The 26838-nt window shown below is 35.5% G+C and overlaps 1 protein-coding gene across 2 annotated transcripts in view; it reads left to right on the forward strand.

Annotated features, from left to right (window-relative positions):
• TASP1 (taspase 1) overlaps positions 1 to 26838 on the forward strand; it is a 294371-nt gene that overhangs the window by 250208 nt on the left and 17325 nt on the right. For both annotated transcript variants that reach the window (XM_021700673.1, XM_044918611.1), the window contains one exon: positions 5289 to 5362. In XM_021700673.1, the coding sequence (XP_021556348.1) occupies positions 5289 to 5362 (74 nt within the window). The remainder of the gene's footprint in view (positions 1 to 5288; positions 5363 to 26838) is intronic.

Below are 26838 nucleotides of genomic sequence, written 5' to 3' on the forward strand. Positions count from 1 at the left end.
TGAATCAACAATATTGTACATCCAGAAAAAGGAAGAGGAAATTCATTGAATTGTTTGTGAGGCTGCTCCAGAAACTGCTAAAGTAACATCTGTGTGCATGATGAAGCCATGGAAAAGCTGGAAAAGTACTCAACTTGTGGATTCATGAGATAATGACCAATGAACAGAGCATAGGGGACAGCATTATTGTGAGGCTGAAAACCAAAGAAATTCATAAGCAGGTTATCCAGCATCAGGAAAATGTTAAACTCTTCTTTGCTTATGTTGTGTTATAAAGAAAGATTATGTATAATTAATTACTTATAAGAAAAATATATTAAATAAGATGTTTTACACAGAAACACATAAAATAAGGTTACTTATTGATTGAAAATGTTGTGAGAAGAGGCTTGTAGGAACCTAACCCTATATTTCCCTTAGGAGCAATGGCTCAGTGTTTGCTAATTCAGTGTTCATGGCAACCTTATAGAACATAACTACCACAAATTGCAAGGATATATTTTCAAATGGCCATGCCTCCATAATTAGTAGGTGAGAGTGCTTTTTTCTCCACCCCCAGCTAACATAATGTTGTTTCAAACTTTTGATATCTGATAACCTGATGGTTGAATAATGGTATTTTGTGGTTTTAACTTGCATTTCTTTTAGTATGAGAAATGTAGACCTTCTTTTCATGTTTTAGAGCCAATTATATTCCTTTTGTCCTTTTCTAATTGATTTGTGAATCTTTATATATGAAGAAAATTAGCCCTTTTTCTGTGCTACAAATTGCAGATATTTTCCTTAGTGTGTCATTTATCTCTTGACCTTTTTTCCCCATATGGCAAAAGGGAATATCATAAACATTTTTAGTGTAGTCAAATGTATTGATCTTGTCTTTTGTAGCCTCTGGGTTTTGTTACAGTTTTAAGAGTTAATATCCAAAATCTATAAAGAACTTACCAGTCTCAACACCCAAAGAACAAATAACCCAGTTAATAAATGGGCAGAAGACATGAATAGACACTTTTCCCAAGAAGACATCCAGTTGGCTAACAGACATGAAAAGATACTCAATATCACTCATCATCAGGGAAATACAAATCAAAACCACAATAAGATACCTCCTCACACCTGTCAGAATGGCTAAAATTAACAAGTCGGGAAACGACAGATGTTGGCGGGGATGCGGAGAAAGGGGAACCCTCCTACATTTTTGGTGGGAATGCAAGCTGGTGCAGCCACTCTGGAAAACAGTATGGAGGTTCCTCAGAAAGTTAAAAATAGAGCTATCCTACGACCCATCAATTGCACTACTGGGTATTTACCCAAAGGATACAAAAATACAGATTTGAAGGGGTATACGCACCCCAGTGTTTATAGCAGCATTATCAACAATAGCCAAACTATGGAGAGAGCCCAAATGTCCATCGACTGATAAATGGATAAAGAAGAGGTGGTAAATATACACAGTGGAATATTACTTAGCCATCAAAAAGAATGAAATCTTGCCATTTGCAATGACATGGATGGAACTGGAGCGTATTATGCCAGCTGAAATAAGTCATTCAGAGAAAGACAAATACCATATGATTCCACTTATATGTGGAATTTAAGAAACAAAACAGATGAACATATGAGAAGGGGGGAAAATAGGAGAAAGGGAAACCAACCATAGGAGACTCTTAACAATAGAGAACAAACTCTATTGTTAAGAACAAACAGGGTTGATGGAGGGATGTGGGTGGGGGTGGGCTACATGGGTGATGGGTATTAAAGAGGGCACTTGTTGTGATGAGCACTGGGTGTTGTTTGTAAATAATGAATCACTGAATTCTGCTCCAGAAACCAATATTGCACTGTATGTTAACTAAAATTTAAATAAAAATAAAAATTAAAAAAATATTCTAAAAAAATAAATAAAAATAAAAGCTTTTCTTAAGAGATATCTAAGAGTTGTGTTTGATGTTTTGTTGGTCCTTTGGTGTTTTTAATGAATTTAATCCTCGCAATATATAACACTAATTATAAATCTTCTAAGCAGTGTAAATTTCAAAGCAATAGAACAATGGAAGGTCACCAGGTTTTGGAATCCAAAGTCCTGTTTGAATTGTAGTTTGTGCACTTACTAAAATGACCTAAGCCATGTTACTTACCTGCTCTTAGCCTCAGGTTCCCCATCCAGGCCTTACTGTGTTCTATTACAAAAGACAGTGCCTGGCATATGCTGGATTCTCATTGTTAGTTTCTCTCTCTCCTGCTTCCCTGAAGCCCTTGATCAAGAAATATTTTGTTAAATTAACTTGAGTTAAGACATACATTTTTAAATAAACAGGATTTCTTTTCAAAAGCATTCTATAATTTAAATTATAAACGATTACTGTTGAGTTTCTCAAGTTAGCCTGAACTAGTAATTCATACATCCATATTTGAATTGTAGGTATTAAAAATGGTGTGTCAGTACAATGCACATTGCAAAAATACATTTTTTGGTAATAAATGTTTGTGAAAAGATTAAATGAAGATTGAATTTCTAGACACTGAATTACTTTCTTTAAGAACTCCTAAACTGGGGCACCTGGGTGGCTCAGTCGTTAAGCGTCTGCCTTCGGCTCAGGGCATGATCCCAGGGTCCTGGGATCGAGCCCCGCATCGGGCTCCCTGCTCGGCGGGAAGCCTGCTTCTCTCTCTCCCACTCCCCCTGCTTGTGTTCCCTCTCTTGCTGTGTCTCTGTCAAATAAATAAATAAAATCTTTAAAAAAAAAAAAGAAGAACTCCTAAACTATGTCTAGAAACTTCACTGGAAACCCTTCAATATAAAACTATTGTTTAATGAAGTCAGTCATTGTACCCAATTTATCCTGTTTCATAATTCTGAATTTTTTTATATATTACATTTCCTTAAAGCAGGCTACATTTTTAGAGAGAATAATGCATTTAAAATAAGCACAATTGTATCTTTAAAAAGTGTAATGTTTTTATCCTTTCATAATTAGATCAACTATATTTCCATATATTTTTCTTTCCATGGCTAGTTCATGAGCCACCTTAACATTTGGAGAATAAGGAGAAGTCACAATTTTAGAAATGCCTTAACTTTGTATTTAAATACAATTACTTTGTCACCACTCTAAGGAAATTCAGTAAGACTTGAATGCCTTTGCTCTGTTAGGCAATTTAGAATATCCCAGACCTTGCTCTGGACTTCAAGATTTTTGAAGTTCAAAGCAGATGTGTGAGGAAGAAAAAACATCTGTTGAAGAGAACTTGCTTCATTGCATGACACTGTTTTCCTGCACTCTTCACTGGAGCGTCTGTTGAGCAGGTTGGCAGGTTTGATAATTAATTAATGATGAGGGAATGAGCCACGTATCTGAGGAACTCAGTTTTGCCCCTTACTGCTTCTTTCTTCCCCACATGTCTGGCAAAGCCTTCAGAGTCTAGGATCACTGATCCCACAGTTGTATCTCAACTCAAACACTTGTCTTCAGGCTTAATTAGCTCAGAGATATAAACAGATGGATGGCCTGGGACCCAGAGGGTTTGTCTTGAGCAATGCAGTTTTATTATCAGGGAGTTTTGAAATTTTTGTTGGAGAAGTACGTCAAAACTTAAAAAATGCCTTTAAAAAAATTTAGAATTTTGAAAGTATATATACTTGAAGGTCACAGGGTTTTGTGTGTATCTCTATATGTTTGTGGATTTTTCTTTTTGTAACTTTTTATTTAGATATAATTTCAAACTTACAAAAAAGTTGCAAGAATAGTACAAGGGACACCCACTATTCATTTACCCAGATTCACCCATTGTTTTTATTTCCCCCCCATTTGTTTTTCCATCCTCACTCCTTCCTTCTCCTCTCTTCCCTCTACACACACACACACACACACACACACACACACACACACTGAAACATGTATTTTTTTTTTTTCTGAACTATTTGAAGTCAAGGTGGATGTCTGCTGTCTTTACTCTTAACACTTCAGTGTATATTTCTTAAGGACAGGCCATTCTTCTAAATAATCACAATACAGTTATCAAAATAATAAAATTTAATATTGATACAGCATTATTACCTAATCCGTAGTCCCTTCTTAAATTTCATCAATTGTCTCAATAATGTCCCTGTGACATCTCTCCAACTAAATTGCATTTAGTTATCATATCTCCTTTATCTCAACTTCCTTTGTATCAATTGACTTTGACATTTCCGAAGAGTTCAAACCAGTTATTTAGTAGTGTTCCTGTATCAGATTTGTGTGGTGTTTCCTCATGCAGTCTGGGTTCTGCAGTTTTGGCAGAAGTACCACAGAAGTGGTGGTGTGTCCCACAGTGTCCCACCAGAAGGCACATGGTGTTGATTTTCCCTTAATTGGTGATGTGAGTTTCGATCATTTGATTAGGGGGGCTTCACTAGTTTCTCCACAGTGAACTTAAACTTTCCCTCGTTACATTTAGTAAGGACTTCATGGAGAGATACTTGGAGACTATGTAAATAGTTTGCTCCTCTTCAAATTGTCACCCATTTTAGCAACCATGATGGTTTTCTAACTGTTATTTCTTCTGTATTTGTTAGTTGGCATTCTGCTACAAGGAAGAGCTTTCTCTTCTCCCCCATTTATTTATTCATTTATTTATTTGCATTAGTATGGGCTCATTGGTTCTTATTTTATTCAGTGGTGATAATTCATTACTATTTATTTTGATACTTAGTTTGACACTGATTTGGCCAGTGGGAGCCCCTTCAGGCTGACGTCTGGGTCATTTTGATAAGTTGTCATCATTCTTTGAGCACTTCCTTACTTTCTGGCACAATAAGATGTTCCAGATTCATTTTATATTTTCTCTGCCCCAGGACTGGAATGAACATTTTCCAAAGAATCTTGGTTCCTTTTTATGGAGAATGGTATTTAGAAACCAAGACTGTGTGTGTGTGTGTGTTAGTGTTAAAGGAAACTACAGAAACTATGTTATGGAATATTACATATGCTAAATCATTGTGTACTGTATGTATGAGTATGTGGTGCATGTGTGTTTTTAAGGCTACAAGTTTCAAACAGAAGAGCATTTATTTTACATGTAATAATCATAAGTTTTGACAAGAAAGAAATACATTTATCATTTCATAGTAAATGGCATTACACAGTTTTGAGTACTAAATCATCTTGACATTTATGAAGGACCAAATGGAAAGTAGGGAACTGAGTGTGTTAAAATATAGAGCCATCTTTAACTGTTCTATTAAAAAGCAAAGATTTATTTTCCATCTGTGATCTGAATGTGCCTATTTGTGTTCTCTTCCACGGCAGTGGAATTTCTTTGGAGCCACACGACAGAGAGCATGTGTGTTGGATATATGTCAGCCCAGGATGGGAAAGCCAAGGTAAGCGGGAAAACTGGGGCATAACCTGAAAACCTTGCAGCTGTTGCATGAACCTCTAACCAGTGAAGTTGATAAAAATGTATTTTTTTCAGCCTCTATTGGGCAGTAGCTCTGTGATCTTTATGAGAATCTGATTAAGAACAGTTAATGATCCCAAAGAGAAACAGCAGATCTTTTTAGCTTTTGATGACAGGGCAGGGGAGATTAGGAAACACTATCCCTACCCCCTTTATTTTCATCTTGTTCTTCCTCAGCCATTGTGAATAACTGGAAAAGAAGAAACTGGGGATTGGGAAGAGAAAATGGGAGTAGAGCTGATGGGCTGACAGGGCTGAGTGATTTTACAGGGAGTGTTGGAATAGATCAAGGAAACTGAGGTAAAGAAGGCTGAGTGCCTAGACATCACCCTGCATGTGCAAGGGTGGAGGTGGCTGAGGTGCTTGCACATATGACTTGTCTAGTGCTCTGTTGTGTCCTGGCATGCCCTGGCACGGTGTCCTCGTGAGCAGAGTCAAAGGTCTGTGCCCTGTGTGACACGTGCCTGTGGCATGCATCCCTCAGTGAGTCACAACAATCACATAGACATACACAGCTACTCATGCATTGCTTGGTTTCCCTGCATCCATGATGGGTGAGTCTATATAAGAAATATAATCTGTGGATTTTAGTTTATACTGGACTCATGTTCTTCTTCATAAAATTTTTAGAAACAGCTGTGGCATATGATGTTTACTTGGTATTAAGTACCTCAATTGCAAAGCTGTGAAGTTGGGCAGCCTCTTTTTTAAAGGACATAATTTATTTTGCACATTTGGAAATATAAGTAAGGAAACTTCTGATATAAATGTCTGATATAGATTGAATCATTAACAAATTAAGGATACATGTAACAAATTAAGGATACATGTCAGTTTATTGCTGATTTGTTATTTAACTAAGCCATCCAGTCTGGCCTCTGTATATTATCCAGCAAGCCAGTAGCATCAAGAGCATTTCATCAGACAAAGATTGGCTTATATTTGTAACAATGTTACTGAGTTCTCCTCCTCTTTGTCTTACCCTCACCTAATACAATATTCATATACTAGTAGACTTACTTCATAAGAGACTGCACAGAGATTGCCTTGTTTCATAGCATATACAGAAGGAAATTATAGCTGCTCGTTTTAAAGGTGACTTTTGAGGGGTGCCTGGGTGGCTCAGTCTCTTAAGCATTCAACTCTTGATTTCAGCTCAGGTCATGAACTCAGGTTTGTGAGTTCAAGCCCTGTGTTCGGGCTCTGTGCTGGAATGGAGTGTGCTTAAGATTCTTTCCCTCTCCCTCTGCTCCTCCCCTCCCCCACTTGTTCTCTCTCTCTCTCTCTCAAAAATAAATAAATAAATAAATAAATAAATAAACAAAGAAAATAAAGATGATTTTCGAGTTTAGAGTAACATTGCCTAATAGAATGTTCTGTGATGACTGAAATGTTTTATATTTATATTGTGTTGTCCAGTAGGTTAGCCACTAGTCACATGTGGCTACTGAGCACCTGAAATATGGCTAGTATGCCTGAGGAACAGAGTTTTAAATTAGTTTAAATTTAACTTAAATTACTTATTTTTAATTTAAATAGCCACATGTGGTGAAATGGCTACTGTATTAAACAGCACAGGCTTAAAGAATGAGTGGGAAAATGGTTATTCAAAAAAGTATTTTCAGAACATTCTTTTCTTCCCAATGACAAAACCATTCCCAAATATAAAATAAGCCTGAGAAGCCACAGTAATGGCTTGCAGCCATTTAAGTTTCTCTCACCCCTTACATATTGACTCTGAGCTAAAATTGCTTTTTAATAAAAGAACATATATGAGGTAGACTTTAGTACTGAAGCCAGTCTGATGGAGGTACCATCATGTTATTAAGTCCCTTGAGCGGAAATGTTCTAGTTATCCCTGCTGGTGGCCTGTGGAAGACACCTTACTATTTAATATGAAATATGGGTAGTAAAGAGAGTGGAGAGTCCTGCATTGAGCCCAAAGATGTTTGGCCTCTAGTTGCATTGCTTGACATCTGGTGGACGTGGTTTTCATATTGCTGGTAAATTCTCCAGCTGGTAGTCTTGATTGGGCCTACAGATACAGCTGCTCCTCTTGCCTCACTTGTAAATTATGTTTTTGACCTTCCTTGCAGAGAGTTAATCCCTCTCTCTTTCTTCCTCCTTTGAGCCTGTGGCTACAAATGCTTTCCAGAAAGAAAAAAAAACCCAAACACTAATGCTTTGGCTGCTGAATTCTATTGATCAAAAAAACCCATCTCTTCTGTCATAAAGGCTGGAATTTGATTGTATTGCAAGTAAGACAATGTTATAAATGAGAAGCTGGGCTCAAAAGAGAAAGCGGCTATAGCAAAGTTTGTATTCCTTATAAGAAAGTAAGCTTTTGGCCTACCCCTCTGGTTTCCTGACTTCTATGAAAAAGTTGTTGAATTAATGGCATGCCTGTTCAGCATGATGACTGGTTTGTGAAACATGCTCTCACATAATGTTGAGATCCATGGTAGCAAATGAGAAAGAAGGCATCTTTAAAAACTAAAACTAAAACAAAACAAAACCCAAAACCAAACAACAACAAAGCACACACATTTTTTAAATTTAAAATCTGTTTCTAAAAAGTTTTTTTCTTTTCTTTTCTTTTTTTTTAATTTGGACTTCTTGTTACCAAACTCAGAAACTAAAGCCACCTGGCCATTCGAACATTTTATATAAGCTAGCTATGTTCAGTCTAAGTTAAGGCCTTGAATTAAAGCTCACCTCAAAATCATAGTGCTTTAAAAAGGCTGGATAATAAATATTATTGTAACCAGAGTCTGTATACAATTTGAATAAATAGAGGTAGGTTCTTTTACAAATTTCTTTCTTTTCTTTTCTTCTCTTTTTTATAGAACATTCTTTTAATTATATCATTTAATTTCTAAACCTTCTGTAGCATAAGTTAGAGATTTTCTTTTTTTTATTAAACCAAAATTAGGGCATTCATACCAGTTGGATTTAAAAATCAGATTGCCTATATCCTGCCCAGATAGTAGTTAATGAACAGTTTTTAATAAACACCCAGTGTGCATGGACTACTGTAATAAAAACAGATGTTAAAACTGGCATGGAACTTATTGAAGTGTATTAAGTGAAACCTAGGTTTCTTTTACTATTTTATAACTTTCTATAACAGTAGTGAAAATACTGTTATAAAAATTCATTCTTGAGGAAGAGCAGGCTGTTTTATGGTCTTAAAGTGTCTCCCCACAGATTTCTTATTAGTTGCAGAAAAAATAATATATATATAATGAGGAAACCAGGCAACAACTTGACCTTGTGATCAAAATTAATGTGACTGGTGAGGGACAGATGGACATCATGTGCCTCTGGATGTGATAACCTGAGAAAGACACAACATTGCTTTTGTAGTATTCCATCTGGAAGTGCATAACCTGAATCTAATCACAAAGAAACATCAGACAAATCTAAAATGAGGAACATTCTATGAAGAAAGAAAAAAGGGATTATATTCTTAAAAAATGTCAGTGTCATAAAAGACAAAGGCTGAAGGAAATGCTCCAGATTAAATAATACTAGAGTCTTGGCAACTAAATGCAATACTTGATCCTAGACTAGATCCTTCATGGGAGGGGAAAATGCTATAAATGCATTATTAGGTCAATTTACAAAATTGAAATATTATAGATAGTAAAAAGTGTATCATTCTTAAATTTGTTTGTTATAACTGTACTGTGGTATATAAAGAAATATTTTCACTCTTAGAAAATACACACTGAAGTATTTAGGGATAGAGGGCCGTAATATATACAATATCTTCTTAATGGTCCAGAAAAAATATATGGATAGATGGATGAATGGATAGATAGCAAAGTAATAGAGCAAAATGTTATCAATAGGTGAACCTGGGTAAAGGATGTATGGATGTTCCTTGAACTATTCTGTAATTTTGAAATTATTTTTGCATAGAAATTTTAAAAAATATATCACCCTTGGATATTATGGCACATTTGATTAGTTTTGAAATGAATAAGTATTGGAATGAGTGCAGTGCCAGGCAGTTGGAGCCTGGGTTCTCCCCCAACTCTGTTTATTTAGTGTGATCACTCTGCCTCTTGGGAACTCAAGAATCCTCATCTGTAAAATGAGAATAAGAATACCTTACTATGCCTTAAGTCCTTTCTGGGATAAAGTACGATAACAACAAAGAAATAAAATCTGTCTCTCTGAATAAGGATGACTAGATTCTATTTAGTCCTTGATGTATTATGGATATATTCTATATATTATAGATATTTGTATATATTATGGCCCTAGATACTTGCCTCCAATCTGCAAATTCTAAATTCTACATTCCAGATTACATAAGCAGATATATTGCTATTCAATTTTCAGTAGAATTTTTGCAATCCCAATGTAGTGTATTTACCATGTTTTGGTTTTTTTTGAAGATAGTTTCTGGGCTTTAAAAAAATCTCGATAAACATCTATTTAGAAGGGTTAGGACAGATGGGATTTCTGAGAGTTTTTTGTTAGGCTTAATGTACCTCTCAAATAAAATCATAAGAGGAAGACAAATATAAAATGGGAGGTAAACAAGAAGGAGTTATCAAAGGAATTGAGAAAGAGATTTCCACTCCCAATTAAGATGAAGACACTTTTGCTCCTACTCCCAACAATGAGAATGAGCTGGATAAACTATAAAATCATAAATTTAAAAAATCATCCAAAAAACTGAATATGCTAGAAAAACCTAAGTGAACTAAGGCCCAGAAAGACTTTTAGGACAGAAAAAACCTCTTGACAGATTTATTTCTGGCAGAACAGTGGGAAGAGGAGTAAAACTGATGTAGAAGAATATAAAGAGAAACTAGCCAAACTTTCAATAAACTATTTATAGCCTCATGAGAGTGGTGTGAGAGATTAAAATCCTAAGAAGCCCCAGACACAGGATGAGTCTTGCACCCACCAACAGTTCTTCCCTATGAAGCCTTCACCAAATGAGCACACCAAGAGCTTGGAACATGGCAAAGAACTGAGAGTGATTCATCAAGGTGTGTAGGATTTGCACCAAGTACATGGCAGTAGCCAAAGAAAGACTGGAGGTAGAGCAGGAGAACTGAGAGACATCTCCCTGAGGTATAGTGGCCCTTTATCAAATACAAGGCAGTTGCAAGAGAAGGCTGGGATAAAGAAAAGAAATGAGAAGAAACCTCCCTTATTCCTATAAGGTATACAGGACCTTCAAGGGCAAGGCAGCACACTGTTGAAGGCTAGTGCCTGGGCAACAGGGTGAAGAAATATGCCATGGCATGGAAAGCTGGGGGAGGTTATCAAGAGCAAAGAGAAACCTAAGCAACCCAGAAATCTGGTGGCTCGGCTATAACAAAGAGAAATCTCCCATGATTAGAACACGGGCAGCTGGATTATAAGACATAGAGTAGTCTTCAGAATCTCATCAGGGCTCAGATCCCAGACCTTGCTTAAGGGAAATTCCTGATCCAGACCTCAGAATATTAGCCAATAGTGAACTAAATCTAAAACTACCACAAAGCCCAGAACCAGCTCACCTAGAGATTAGACTGACTCAGAGTCCTAACGTAGAGGGAGGGAGTTTGCCACTTTCTTAGGATAAATATTATCTATTTTGAATATAATTTACTGTTCTTTTACATGCAGTGTCTGTCATACAATAAAAATTATGAGTCCTCTGGAGCACCTGGGTGGCTCAGTCAGTTACGCAGCCAACTCTTTTTTTTTTTTTAAAGATTTTATTTGTTTATTTATTTGACAGAGAGAGAAACAGTGAGAGCGGAAACACAAGCAGGGGGAGTGGGAAAGGGAGAAGCAGGCTTTCCTGCTGAGCAGGGAGCCCGATGCAGGGCTCAATCCCAGGATACTGGGATCATGACCTGAGCCAAAGGCAGATGCTTAACGCCTGAGCCACCCAGGTGCCCCAACAGCCAACTCTTGGTTTCACTCAGGTCATGATCTCAGAGTCCTGGGACTGACTCTGCGTTAGGCTCCCCACTCAGCGGGGAGTCTGCTTTAGGAGTCTCTCTCTCCCTCTGCCCCTCCCCCTCCCCTTTCTCTCTCTAAAATAAATACATTAATAAATCTTAAAAAATTAAAAAAAATTTATGAGTCCTCTGAAGGAGCAGAATAAAATCAGTCAATGGAAGCTTATCCCCACAGATAACCTGGATGTTGGAGGAGGAGGATGTTAGTGGAGGAGGATTATAAAATAGTTATGATAACTATAAAAAGAATTAACAAAATGGAAATAGAATGACTGAAAAATACAATATCAGAAACAAAGAACTTGGGCGCCTGGGTGGCTCAGTTGGTTAAGCGACTGCCTTCGGCTCAGGTCATGATCCCAGGGTCCTGGGATCGAGTCCCGCATCGGGCTCCCTGCTCTGCGGGGAGCCTGCTTCTCCCTCTCCCACTCCCCCTGCTTGTGTTCTCTCTCTCGCTGTGTCTCTCTCTGTCAAATAAATAAATAAAATCTTTAAAAAAAAAAAAAGAAAAAGAAACAAAGAACTTATTTGATGGGCTTAACAGGAGATTGGGGTGGAAAATATGATTAGTGAACTTGAGAACCAGTCAGTATAAATTGTCCAAACTTAAGCACAAAATGGAAAATAAATTTAAGAAACTGAAGAGTGTGTCTGACCTATGGAACTATAACAACTGGTCTAAGATATGTGCATTTGAAATTATATAGCTGTAAAGTTCTTACATTGTTTATAAGACAGTATGTTAGTATTTGGATGTAGTTTGAGATAAGTTAAGGTTGCTTTTTAATTTCTAGGATAACAAATTTAAACATAACAAAAAAAATCAGTACAGGACATATAAGAAAGTATACTACAAAATACTCAACCAAAAAATAGGTCAGAAAAGAGGAACAGAAAAACAAAGAACATATGAGACAAATAGAAAACAAATCCTGAAAGACTTAAACTCCATTTTATCAATAGTTACATTAAATGTGAATAAACTAAACACTCAATTTAAAAGGCAGAGATTTTCATATTGAAAACAATCTCAGAAGACCCAACTATATAGTGTTTATAAGAAATGCACATTAAATAGAATCAGATAAAATTGATAGTAAAAGTATGGAAAAAATGTATGTGCAAACACTAAACATAAGAAAGTTGGTGTGGCTATATTAATGTCAGACATAGGAAACATTATAAGATAAAGCAGGACATTGATAATATGGCCAATTCATCAAGAAGACATAAAAATTCTAATGGTGTATGTACGTAGTAAAGGAAGCAAAAATTGAGAAAACTATAGGGGAGGAACAGACAAATCTACAATATAGTTGGAAATTTTAACATCCCTCTCTCAATATTAAATAGAATAAAAATTAGTGAGTGTATGAACAACACTATGATCCAACTTGACCTAAGTGATATTTACAGATACCACAATCAACAAGTTACTCTTTTCAAGTTCATAAGGAATACTCACCAAAAGAAATGAGAAATTATTTCAAATGGAATGATAATGGAAACAACATGTCAGAATTTATAGGATACAATGAGAACATTAAAAGAAAAAGTATGTCTTTAAATGCTTATAGTAGAGGAGAAAATTTATTTTATTTTTTTGAGAAAATTTAAATGTTAAATTTCCATCTTAAGCTTTAAGGAGAATAAATACAAAATAATCAAAATAAAAGTAAAAAAAAAGATAACATAGAAAATTAAAAATAGAGAAAAATCAACAAAGCCATAAATTGGGTCTTTGAAAAAAGTTAATAAAATTGAAATAACCTTAGAAAGAATGGTCAGAAGACAGAAAATAATACAAATTACCAATATCAAGAATGAAAGGGGAATATTAGTACAGAATCATAGATCCTACAGACATTAAATGGATAATAAGGTGATAAAATGAACAACTTTATTACATTCAGTAACTTAGGTGAAATTCATAAATTCTTTGAAAAAACCCAACTTATGAAATCTAACAGAGAAAGTTGGAAATAAGCATATACATAATTAAGAAATCGAATTTATAATCAAAATCTTCTACAAAGAAAACTTCATCCCCAGATGGTTTCACTGGTATGTTATATCAGACATTTAAGGAAGAAATAATACAATCTTTCAACAATTATCTTGGGAAAACAAGGCAGGGGGAATGCTTTCCAACCCATTTTATGATGTGAGGGTAACCTCAGTATCAAAATTTGACAAACATGTTACAAGGAAAACTACAGACCAATACCCCTCCTAAACATAGGTGCAGGAATTCTTAATAAGTTAATTATTTTTTAAAAAAGATTTTATTTATGTAGTGTACATTAAAAATTAATGATATACTGTATGGTGACTAACATACTTAAAAAAAAGAAGGTTTAAAAAAAGATTTTATTTATTTTTTTTTTTTTAAGAAAGATTTATTTATTTGTTTGAGAGAGACAGAGAGCGCACAAGCTGGGTGAAGGGCAGAGGGAGAAGCGGACTCTCCGCTGAGTAGAGAGCCTGACATGGGACTGACATGGGACTCGATCCTGGGACTCCGGGATCATGACCTGAGCCGAAGGCAGACGCTTAACCGACTGAGCCACCCAGGCGCCCAAGATTTTATTTATTTGAGAGAGAGAGCTAGAGAGAGCACGAGTAGAGAGAGAGGCAGAGGGAGAGGGATAAGCAGACTCCCCACTGACTCTCCACTGAGCAGGGAGCCGAATGTGGGGCTCAATACTAGGACCCTGAGATTGTGACCTGAGCCGAAGGCAGACACTTAACCAACTGAGCCATCAGGCGCCCCTTCAATATGTTAATCTTTAAAAAAAAAAAAAGGAAAGAAAGAAAGAAAAGAGGTATAACTTCTGAAAAGAAAGGAACAGACAAAAAGGCACCAATATCTTTGTGATATGATGTAGACTTAGAAAATCCAAGGAGTTCAACTCAGAGTTATGAATTTAGGAAGAGCAAGTAGAAAATAAAGATACAAAATTCAGTATTTTCTGCTTATAGAAGCAGTAAAAAAATTAAACCTAGAGTTACTATATAACTCAGCATTTCCACTCCTAGATATAGAGCCAAGAGAATTGAAACTATGACCACACAAAAACTTGTGCACAGGTATATTATAGCAGCATTATTCATAATAGCTACAAATACCCATCAACTGGTGAATGGATAAACGAAATGTGACGGAATGTAGATTAGTGGTTGCCAGGGTTGCTGGGGGAGGAGAGTGTGAGAGTGAGTGCTAATGGGTACAGAGTTTCTTTTTGAGGTGATAAAAGTGTTCTGGAATTGGAGCTGCACAACTTTGCAAATGTATTGAAAGTACTAAACTGAACACTTAAAGGGTGAGTTTTATGGGATGTGCACAAATCTGTTAAAATATCCCAAAAAATCTATTAAAAATATCAAACAGTGTAATTTACTGTATTAACCAAAATAAATGAGAAAAACCATATGATCATCTAGATATCATATCCTCATTTCAACTTCCATTCATGATAAAAATCCTTACAATACCAGAAATCTGATAAATACCTCAATTTGATAAAAGGCATCTACCAAAAACCTACAGTTAAAAGCATACAAATTGGTGAAATCCTGTACACTTTCTTTCTAACATTGAGAACAGACAAACAGGAGGTCCACTCATTACTTCTATCTAGTATTTTATCGGAATTCCTAACCAGTACAATAAAGCAAGTAAAAGAAATAAAAGACAAAAGTTGGAAAAGAAGTAAAAACTGTGGTTATTCTTAGATGACGTGGAATGATTCTAACAAACGATGTGCAAGACCTGTCCTCTGAAAACAGCAAAGCCTTGATGAGAGAAATAAAAGAAAACATAATGAAATGGAAAAATATGCATGTTCACGGATTGAACTCAATAATGTTAAGATAGCCATTCTTTCCAAATTCATCCACAGATTCAAAGCAATCCCAATAAAAATTTTAGTAGTTTTTTTAAATAAGAAATTGACAAGCTGATTTCAAAATTTCTATGGAAATGCAAAGGACCTAGAATTGTAAAAATCAACTTTAAAAAAGACCAAAGTTAGAGGACTTAACTGATTTTGAGACTCCCCATAAAGTTACTATAATAAAGGCAGTGTCCTCTGGTGAAAGAGACAATCCTAAACCCAGTAATATCAGAAGCTTTGAGATCAGTAGGAATACCACTCTCCCTTCTGCAATTTCACAACATTCTAAAGGAATAAATCACCAGATTTGTGGATATAACAGGGTTCATAAGACGACACTGAAGGATTTATAAAAACATTGCCTCAGAAATTCAGATGGAAACTTGTGTCTCAAGAAGAAATGGAATGTATCCAACATGGAGATCTGGAATAATCACTGGCAATGTGGCTGCTGTTATGGTTATCAGATAAAAGAATTGTCTTTACAGTAAAGGACTTCCAGAATGACAAATAAGAAAGTATACATTCAACAACTTTAATAAAATTTTTAGTCTGAAAAAAATGAAAAAAAATCTAGATGGGTACCAGTATCTTCTAATTTATCTTGGTCAACTTCTTCAACAAGCTTACCTAATTGTTTATATACTTTATATTTATTAAAGTATACATTTTAAAATATTAAGTCTATGAATTTACTCCTGATCATCAAGTATTGCCAGTTGAACTGTTAAAAGCACACAATGTCTAGTAACCTATCATAAGTTTTCTATAATTTCACTTTTTTTCAGTGTGTTTAGTGATGGAAAGAATTGTATTAGGCGGAATTGGTGCTTTAGGAAAATGATCTTTCTGAAATTGGATGAGGATCAATGAAATAATTGCCTTATTATTTGTAATCCTTTAACATTTTTTCATTCATAAGTATAACGTGCTATGTAAGTGTATCTTCTCTAAAAGATAATAGTATAACCTAAGTAAAACAGGTGACTTTGGGGTGTTGAGGCTGGAGAGAGAATGAGGAAGATTATTTATAACCTGTATTCAGAGAAAATGTCAGAAAGTGTAAAATGGAAAATAAATTCAGAGACCCAGATGGCTATAGCCTAGGAATAAATGTTTGATGAAAAATTTTAATTTATTATGTTTTGAGAGGTATTAAAAAGTCTTGTTCTTTGGTTTATTTTGCCATTATGGGATTATGTATGCAAATCCTGGAGACCATTAACTTTTTCTAACAATGTTTGACAGCCTCATAATATCAACCTAGATATTTACCTAATTAAAGCAATTTATAAAGCTTTAGGGTCTTCTATGCCAAGAATTTGTGCCACTGTGGAAGTAAATCCTCACAAGCTAAATAAATTTTTTTCTATACCTTTAAAAAAAATAAATTAAAAACATTACATTGAGTGAATATAGCCAGACACAAAAGACTACTTTGTGATTATTCCATTTATATAAGGTATGCTAGATGAAAGAAATCCAAAAGTAGTTGCTTCAAAAAAAGAAGCACGAGGGAATTTGGAATGTAATAGAAATATATTTTGTATGAAAATTTTCTGTATTGGAACACCTGGGTGGCTCAGTCAGTTAAGCCTCTGTCTTCAGCTCAGGTCATGATCCCAGGGTCCTGGGATCGAGTCTCCCGTCAGGCTCCTTGCTCAGTGAGGAGTCTGCTTCTCCCTCTGCCTGCCCCTCCCCCTGCTTGTGCGCCCATGCGCTCTCTCTCTTTCTCTCTCTGACAAATAAATAAAATCTTTAAAAAAAAAAAGAAACTATTTTAAAAAAAAGAGAAAATTTTCTGCATAGGTTTTGGTTTCGGTTTCATGGTTATACGAATGGTCAAAAGTGATAATGCTTTACTTAACATCTCGACATTTTATCATATCTGAATCAAACCTCTATTTTTAAAAGTCTAAGGAAAGGTATTATCAGGCCTGTCTTTAAGTAGCAGTGTGGTGTAATGATGAAGAGAATGGGCTTTGGAGTTAGCCAGACTTGGATTTCCATCCTGTAGCTCCTGCTTGTTTATAACCTGGGGCAGGTTACAACTCTGACCCTTGGTTTCCTCATATTTTTTTTTTAAAGATTTTATTTATTTATTTGTTAGAGAGAGAGCCCAAGCTGGGAGAGCGGCAGGCAGAGAGAGAAGTAGGCTCCCTGCTGAGCAAGGAGCCCAATGTGGGACTTGATCCCAGGATCCCAGGATCATGACTTGAGCCAAAGGCAGATGCTTAACTGACTGAGCCACTCAGGCATCCCAGTTTGTTCATATTTAAAGTGAGAATACTAGTGATGCTGTCATAGCATCCTGAAAATTAATTGAATAATATAGCTGAAGTGCATATGTATATTAGAGCTACATGAATGATGATGGGGGATGATGGTGGTGGTAGAAGTTGTAGTGACTTTCTCAAGGCTTTCATGGCTTCCACGGCTCCAAAGCCTTCTTTACACTGTAATTCTACTCCCAAAGGTGCCATTTACATTGTCTGTGACAAGAGTAGTACCGCCTGAATTTTCATCCTGCGTCTCTGGTGCAGATGGTGGTGGTTATTCCATTTGACAAAATGTAACTCTAACTCATAAATATAAACCAACTGCCAAGTGAATTCAGAAACCCCAGAAAAAACAAGTGAATTCAGAAATCCCAGAAAAACAAAATAATTGTTTGAAGTTACAAGAACACACACACACACACCTTCCAACCCTGCAGTTCAGGCTAACTTGACAGTAATGCCCTTTCAAAAAGCTGTCTGACTAGAGGTCTACCAGCTTGATAGCATCACAAACTTCAGTTTTTTATTTACTCTAAGATTTGCCTGTAGCTTTTCTGTTAAGCTCACCTCACTGAATAATTTTTCTTTTAAAGGAGGGAAAAATGTTGCTACTAGCTATTGCTGAATTTCTCTTGTGTGACCCTTGAACATATAGGCAGCCTTCTTAGATTCTATTGAGCACTAGACGGTGGAACACCTAGGGGTATATTGCCCATGAATTCCTTAAAAGAGCTCCATGATGGTACCCGGTGGAATTCAGTCACTGGATTTATTGGACCATATGTTAGATTTATGAAGATCACCTAGATACAAGTTGGCCTTAGTCTAAACCAAATTTTAACTGCTTTTGGCAATCTAGTCCCCATATTGAAGGAGCCTGATAACTGAAGGAACCTGATCCCTGGCAGGAAGCCAACTGCCTCAGGGTGGTAGGTTAGGCACCACCAGTAAGCTGTGTATTAAGCAAACATCCCAGACACTAAATTTGCCAGATGCACTTACAGAACACAAAGAAAAGTGGCTAATCAGTGATTTTATTTGTACCTTTCAAGCTTGCCCAGAATTTCAGATATAGAAAATTGCATTTCTTTTCCATGCTGTTAGGACTGCCAGGAAGATCCCATTAGGTCTATTTAGAAAGTCCTTTAGACAAACAGGAGAAGACTGTCTAAAACTGAATGTGTGAAAAACAAACTTTGAGACAGAGGTCTCCTCAGCCTCAAGTTTATTTCTAAGAGCAATCAGTAATTTTATTTTTGCCTAATAAGTCTTATTCCATCAATTTCTTCCAAATGATTCATTGACATTGCTTCAAAGCAGTAAAGAGAATAAACAGGAGAGAATTTGCCATGTTGGCAAGAACATAAATCTTCTCAAAGGTATTAACCATATTTATCCACATAAATCGCATTTTAATCATGGTGTAGGGTTAGATCTTTGCAAAGATAAATATGTCTATCACCTGGACTTGTAAACACTGGATGTTAATTGAGGTGAAGTGAATAAGCCTTTTTGTTGTTGTTGCTGTTGCTGTTGTTGTTGTTATAGCAACATGAAAAAGAATGAAACATTACTTTCCCTACTTCTACATAGTTACATAGTCATCAGTCTACATACTTCACATCAGGTGTGAGTTGAACATTGGAGTGTTATCTTGTTACCTTTTAGTACCCAACATTTTAGGTAAATATGTACCTTCCCAAGGCAGACTGTTTGCCTACAAGACACTTAATCATGGCATGTAACTGAGACAAGTGTCCTTGAGAACGATTGCCCTCATTACCCACAGTGAGTGAGTAATGGTTACAGAATGCTGTTTTCTTTCTTTTGGTTATAAAGCAGAGGTCAAATGAAAGGAAACTTTTCTTGGTTTTTGAAAATTTATAAAATTTTTAATTGCAGTGTAGTTGATGTATGATATTAAATTAGTTTTAGGTGTATAATACAGTGATTCAACAATTATGTATATTATGAAATGGTTACTGTAAGTGTATTACAGTATTATTGACTATACTCTCCATGTTGTCCTTTTCATCCCCATGACATTTATTTTGTGACTGGAAGTCTGTACCTCTTAATTCTCTTCACCCATTTTGCCCCTCCCCCAACTCCTTCTCTTTTAGCAACTACCAGTTTATTCTATTTATGAGTCTGTTTATTCTATTTATGAGTTATTCTACTTATGAATCTGTTTCTCTCTTTTTGTCATTGTTGTTTACTTGTTCATTTGTTTTGTTTTTTAGACTCCACATGTAAGTGAAATCATGTGATATTTGCCTGGCTTATTTCACTTGGCATAATACCCATAATACCCTCTAGGTCCATCCACATTGTTGTGAATAGCAAAACTTCATTCTTTTTTGTGGCTAAATAATATTCCATTGTGTATATATACACCACATCTTCTTTATCCATTCATCTATTGATGAACACTTAGGTTGCTTCCATATCTTGGCTGTTATAAATAACACTGCAATAAACAAAGGGTGTTTTTGTTTTCTTTGGATAAAGATCCAGAAGTGGAATTACTAGATAGTATGGTACTTCTATTTTTAGTTTTTTGAGAAACCTCCATGCTGTTTTTTCGTATTGACTGTACCAATTTATAGTCTCACCAACAGTACATGAGGGTTCTCTTTTCTCCACATGCTCATCAAGACTTGTTATTTCTTGTCTTTTTGTTATTAGCCATTCTGAGAGGTGCTATCTCATTGTGGTTTTGATTTGAATTTCCCTAATGATTAGTAATGTTGAGCATCTTTTCATGTGTCTGCTGGCCATTTGAATGTCTTCTTTAGAAAAATGTCTATTCACGTCTTCTCATTTTTTGATTGGATTATTTTTAGTGTTGAGTTGTATCCTTTAGATAGATGATAGATAGATAGATAGATAGATAGATAGATAGGTAGATAGATAGATAGATAGATTGATTGATTTGAGAGAGTGAGAGGGAGAGAGAATCTGAAGCAGACTCCATGCTGAGCACAGAGCCTGACATGGGGCTCGATCCCACAACTGCGAAGTTATGACCTGAGCTGAAACCAAGAGTCAGACGCTTAACCTGACTGAGCCATTCAGGCACCCTGAGTTCTTTATATAGTTTGGATATTAACTCATTATTGTATGTATCATTTGCAAATATTCTCTCCCATTCATTAGGTTGCCTTTTTGTCTTGTTGATGGTTTCCTTCACTGTGCTAAAAGTTTTTTAGTTTGATGTCAGGTCTCAATTGTATATTTTGCTTTTGTTTCCCTTGCTTGAGGAGACACATTCAGAAGAATATTGCTAAGCTTGATGTCCAAAAGATTACTGCCTGTGTTTTCTTTTAGGAGTACTGTGGTTTCATTTAGGTCTTTAATCCACTTTGAGTTTGTTTTTAGTATGTAAGAAAGTGGTCCATATTCATTCTTTTGCATGTAGCTGTTTAGTTTTCCCAGCACCATTTATTGAAGAAACTGTCTTTCCTCCATTGTATTCTTGCCTTCTTTGTCATAGATTAATTGACCCTATATGTGTGCATTCTGTGTGTCTGTTTTTCTGCCTGTACTATACTGTTTTGATTATTATAGTTTTGTAGTAAATCTTGAAATCTGGGATTACGATACCTCCAGCTTTGTTCTTTCTTAAGATTGGTTTGGTTATTTGGGGTCTTTTGTGGTTCCATACAATTTTAGGATTTTTTTGCTCTAGTTCTGTGAAAAATACTGTTGGTACCTTGATAGGGAGTGCATTGAATCCATAGATTGCTTTGAATAGTATGGACATTTTAACAATATTAGCTCTTTCCATCCATGAGCATGGTATATCTTTCCATTTATTTGTGTCACCTTTGATTGCTTTCATCAGTGTCTTATAGTTTTCAGAGTTTAGGTCTTTCACTATTTTTTTTATTAAAAAAACTTTTTTATTTGAGGATAGTTGACACACAATGTTACAATAGTTCCAGGTGTATAACATAGTGATTTAGTTTCTCTATACATTATGCTATGTTCCCTGCAAGTGTGGCTATCATCTGTCACTAAACAATGCTATTACAATATTGTTGACTATATTTGATAATGACTATTTTAACCAGAAGGGAAGTTTTCTGATGTTATCACTTTTGACTACTATAGAAGTCTTTCACTTCTTTGGTTAATTTTATTCCTAGTTTTTATTCTCTTTAATTCAGTTGTAAATGGGGTTGTTTTCTTTATTTCCCTTCTACTATTTTGTTATTAGTATATGGAAAAGCAAAAGATGTTTGTATATTGATTTTGTATCCTGAAATTTTACTCAATTCATTTATTAGATCTAATAGTTTTTTGGTAGAGTCTTTAGGATTTTCTATATATAGTATGTCATCTGCAAATAGTGACAGTATTGCTTCTTCCTTACCAATTTGGGTGCCTTTCATTTCTTTTTTTCTTGTCTGATTGCTATGACTAGGAGTTCCAGTACTATGTTGAATAAAATTTGGTGGGAGTCACATCCTTGTCTTGTTCATGATCTTAGGGGAAAAGCTTTCAGCTTTTCACTGTTGAGTATGATGTTAGCTGTGGATTTGTCATGTATGGCCTTTATTATGTCAAGGTATGTTCCTTCTGTACCCAGTTTGTTGAGAATTTTTATCATGAATGGATGTTGAATTTTGTCAAATGCTTTTTCTGTATCTATTGACATGATCATATGATTTTTAGCCTTCATTTTGTTGATGTGATGTATCACATTATTTGATTTGCATATACTGAGCTATCCTTGCATCCCTGGAATAAATCCCACTTGATTTTGATGAATATTTTTGAATTTGGTTTGCTAATATTTTGTTGAGGATTTTTACGTCTATGTTCATCAGGTATATTGGCCTATAATTTTTTTTTTTTTTTTTGGTGTCTTTGTCTCGTTTTGGTATAGGAGTAAGAAGACTGGCTTCAGAATGAATTTGGAAGCATTCCTTCCTCTTCTTTTTTTTTTGGAATAGTTTGAAAAGAATAGGTATTAACTCTTGTTTATATGTCTAGTAGAATTCACTTGTGAAGCCATCTTGTCTTGGACTTTCATTTATTGGGAATTTATGGTTACTGATTCAGTTTTGTTACTAGTAATTCATCTGTTCAAATTTTCTGTTTCTTCCTGATTCAGTCCCAGAAGATTCTAAGTTTCTAGGAATTTATCCATTTCTTCTAGGTTGTCCAATTTTTTGGCATATAGTTTTATATAGTAATCTCTTATAATTTTTTGTATTTGTGTGGTATTAGCCATAACGTCTCCTTTTCTGATTTTCTTATTCGAGAGTTCTCTCCCTCTCTTTTTGGTGAGTCTGGCTAAAGGTTTATCAATTTTGTTTATCTTTTCAAAGAACCAGCTCTTGTTCTCATTGATGTTTTCTTTTTTTTTTTCTTTTTTTCTTTGTTTTATTTATTTCTGCTCTGATCTTTACTATTTCCCTCTTTTTACTAACTTTGGGCCTTGTTTGTTCTTCTTTTTCTAGTTCCTTTAGGTGTTAGAGTTAGATTGTTTATTTGAGATTTTTCTTGTGTCTTGAGGCATCATTCTTATTTCATGTTAACTTCCCAACTCAAAACAAAGTATTGCTTTCTATGATTATAAATATTCAGTATCACCCATTGATTTTATAAGAACTTTCATTACATTATTTCATTAAATTGGTGAGTGACAGGAGTTGGATCTCCCAAGCATATAGTATATGGGAGGTGCTAATGACCACCCAAGACTTAGCATGTATAGACTTTCCATAGTTGCATCTTTAGTGAGTGATTCCATGTCAAGGCTTAGGGTGGAACTTTGAGCCTAGACTGTTGTTTGGATACATTTTGTCCCCACTGTCTCTCCTTCCCAGTAACCTCAGATTTGAGATTAAATGCTGGATTCATCAGCAGATCAGCTTTTTTTAAAAATTGAAATTTTTACGTAAAAAATTTAATTTACACAAAATACAAATTTCACATAACATTTTTGTACAGGATTTAAACATTTAAAATATTACATAAAAATATGATTTTTTCCCCCTTCTGATTTGTTTTATCCTCTAAGAGCAGATTTGACAACACTGGTAGCCACCCTATTGGTGGGGCCTGCCACTCCACTTTGACAGTCCTCCACCTCGCCTGCTTCACTCACAGGTGTTTGAGATTGATCCATGTTGTAGCTTTTGAACCCTAAGCAAAGTCTATCTGCTAGAATACATTTTCATTTCAATACCATGCATTCATAAAATATAGTTTCTGTCTTTTTAAAACCTTTATCTTGGGGTGTCCAATCTTTGTAATCCTAGGATTAAAATTCTTTTATGATAGTTGCAATGTATGATTTTTATGTCCTATAAGTAAAGCAGTGCTGTAAATTGGTGAAAACTTAACATTTTGGTAATAACTAATTGAGACATTTGGATATGGTTGAGCTATTCTCTCTATTTACATTCCTTTCAAATACTTCTGGATGCAGTAAGTGGTAGGTACTGATGATGGACTTTTATGCTCTTGAGCTGTTATCACTGTGCTATACATGTTTGGACTACACTGTCTGCTGTAGTGTTGAAGGGGTAAAAAGAAACTTAATTTAGGATGAAGATTATATTAACAATTTGCCATTAGGAGATGCTCAAAGTACTTGGAAACAGCTTTTTCTTCACTTGAAATAGAAAATTAATATTGTTTTAAATGTCTCTCCTGTAACATGAAAAACCAAATAACCCCCTGATTTCTTCCACTGATAGTTCTATGGATAGTATGGTAAAATTTTGAATAGTTAGAACTGCCAACTACACTGCTCCATTAGAAATGTTTATAATGTGTATTTTAAGGAGAAAAATGGAAGATCTTGGCAAAACAAGCTCTTAATAGGCAGTTAGTAATAAGTCCCAATAATCCCTTAATAGAACATACTTTCATCGAAATTTCTACACATTTCCAATGCCATATGGTTGGATAGGAAGACCACGGCTTTAATATGATGACCTCTTAGATACAACAAGTTCCTGAATCTAGCATTTTTGCTTATGTTTTTTTTTTTTCAATGTTTTTGTTCAGTAACCATATTTGGTACAAAAAAGGCATAAGTACAATTTAGAAGATCTTCATCATCAAAGATGACAAAAATACATTTTTCTTAACCTCAGTTAACCAGTTTTAGAGCTACTCAAGGATTTATTATAGTGACTAACAATGATTGACTAGGAAGGAAGCCCTAATTCTTTGACTTTGAGATTTTAGCTATTTAAAAAACTCAGTTTAACTAGGAATAGAGTTTTGATAAAACAAAGAAACTTCATCTTTTAAAATGAAGTATTTATTAAACAAATAGTATGGAGTACCGTTTATATTCAGGTACTTCCCTAGGGATATAAGAATAAACAAAGAAGCCAAGAATCCCTGTACTTGTGGGCTTACATGCTAGTGGGGGAAATAATAAACAAGATAAGTAAGGCATATTCTAAATAAGTAAGGCATATACTATATTTGTGATAAGTGCTAAAAAGAGACATGAAGCTGGGAGGGGTTTAAGGAAGTAGAAAGTTTCCGATGTTAGGTAGGTCTCACTGAGGAGGTGACATTTGAGTGAAGTCTTAGAAGATTTATGGGAGCAAGGCAAGAACATTCCAGGCATAGAGAACAGCAAGTACAAAGGCCCTCAAGTAGGAGTATTCTTAGTATGTTAGAGGGTCAGTGAGAAGGCCAGTTTTAGTGGGTCAGTATGCAGTGAGGGACCAGATAGTGTAAGTTCATATTGGTCATTGTCAGGATTGGGCTTTTTTCTGAGATGGGAGCCATTGGAAACTCACTAGCATAATGTCACTCACTAACCCATTTGGGACATGATCTGACTTAACATTATAAGAAATGACTCCAGCTATGAAGGGGAGACCGAGTGAAAGGTTGTTGCCACTCATATAAATGATAGTAATGACTTGGCTAGAGTGTTAGCTCTGCAGATGGTGAGAATCAGTTGCTTCTTTGTGTTTTAAGGTAGAACCAATGGGATTTGCTGATGGATTGCTGATGGATGAGGGGAATAGGGAAGGCAATGATGACTTCTAAGAGTTTGGCCTGAACAGTTGGAAAAGTGGAGTTGCCATTTACTAGGCTTGAGAAGAATGAGGAGACGTAGAAAGAGCTCAGTTGGGGTATGTTAATATTGAGATGCCTGTAAAGCATTGAATGGAGATGCCCAGTAGATAGTTGGATGTATATGTCAGGAGAGAGGACTAAGCTAGAGATGCATACTTGGGATCTCAGCATATAAATGCTTTTTAAAACTAGAAGGCTGAATGAGATCACCAAATGAGTGAACACAGACAGGAGAAAAGAGTCCTGAGGATCTCTTGTGTTTATAAGTTTGGGAAATGAGGAGCCAGCAAAGAAGACTGTGAAATGGCCATAGAGGTTGGTGGAGAACAACATGAACGTCGTGTTTTAGAAATCAAGGAAAGAAAGTATTTCAAAGAGAAGAGGGTGACCAATTTTATCAGATGCAGTAGTCTAGTACCATGAAATTAGGTCTGAGGACAGAACATTGGATTTAGGATTGGAAGGCATTGCTTACCTTGGTAAGAACTGTTTCACTGGAGTGGCCAAAGCAAAAACTTGATTGTAGAGCATTTACAGAGAGAACAGAAGGAAAAAACATTGAGGTAACAAGTACAGACAAGTCTTTTGAGGAACTTTGCTGTAAATGGAAGTAAAGAAATGGGATGGTAACTGTTAGAGGAGTAGGTCTGGAGAGTTATTATTCTTTCCTCTTTCTCCAGTGCAATCAGATGCTTCACTTCTGTCCAAAACATTTCACAGATACATTTCTATAAAATGAGCGGAGGAAAAGTTGTTTAACTGTTGAGCCGTGAAGTTCCCCAACATTCAGTTGTTAGTGCGGTGAGGAAGAACCAGCAAAAGGAGCTGAGGCTTCAGCATTAAAGTAAAATAAGAGGACACTCTTTATAGTAGTTTGAGTGTGGCTAGAATTAAAGGAAGGCATTAACATTTGGGATGAGTTGGCTTAAAAAGTCACACAGAATTCTTTATTGAAATGTAGGGGAGGAAAATTTTTTCTCTGTCCTTCTAGATTCTTTTAGCTGGTCTGTTAATTAAAGTGACATAAAACAGATTAACAGGAGAAAAGCAAATTTAATTATGTACATATAGGAGTCCTATAAAAACCACTGAGACACAAGGACAAGTGAGTCAGTTGAGGCTTGTATGCCATCCTGAGCTAAGGAATGGAGTAGGGGCCTGGGAATTGCAAGGGGAGGAGGG

The sequence above is a fragment of the Neomonachus schauinslandi genome, chromosome 10 (genome assembly GCF_002201575.2).
Source record: "Neomonachus schauinslandi chromosome 10, ASM220157v2, whole genome shotgun sequence".
NCBI lineage: Eukaryota > Metazoa > Chordata > Mammalia > Carnivora > Phocidae > Neomonachus > Neomonachus schauinslandi.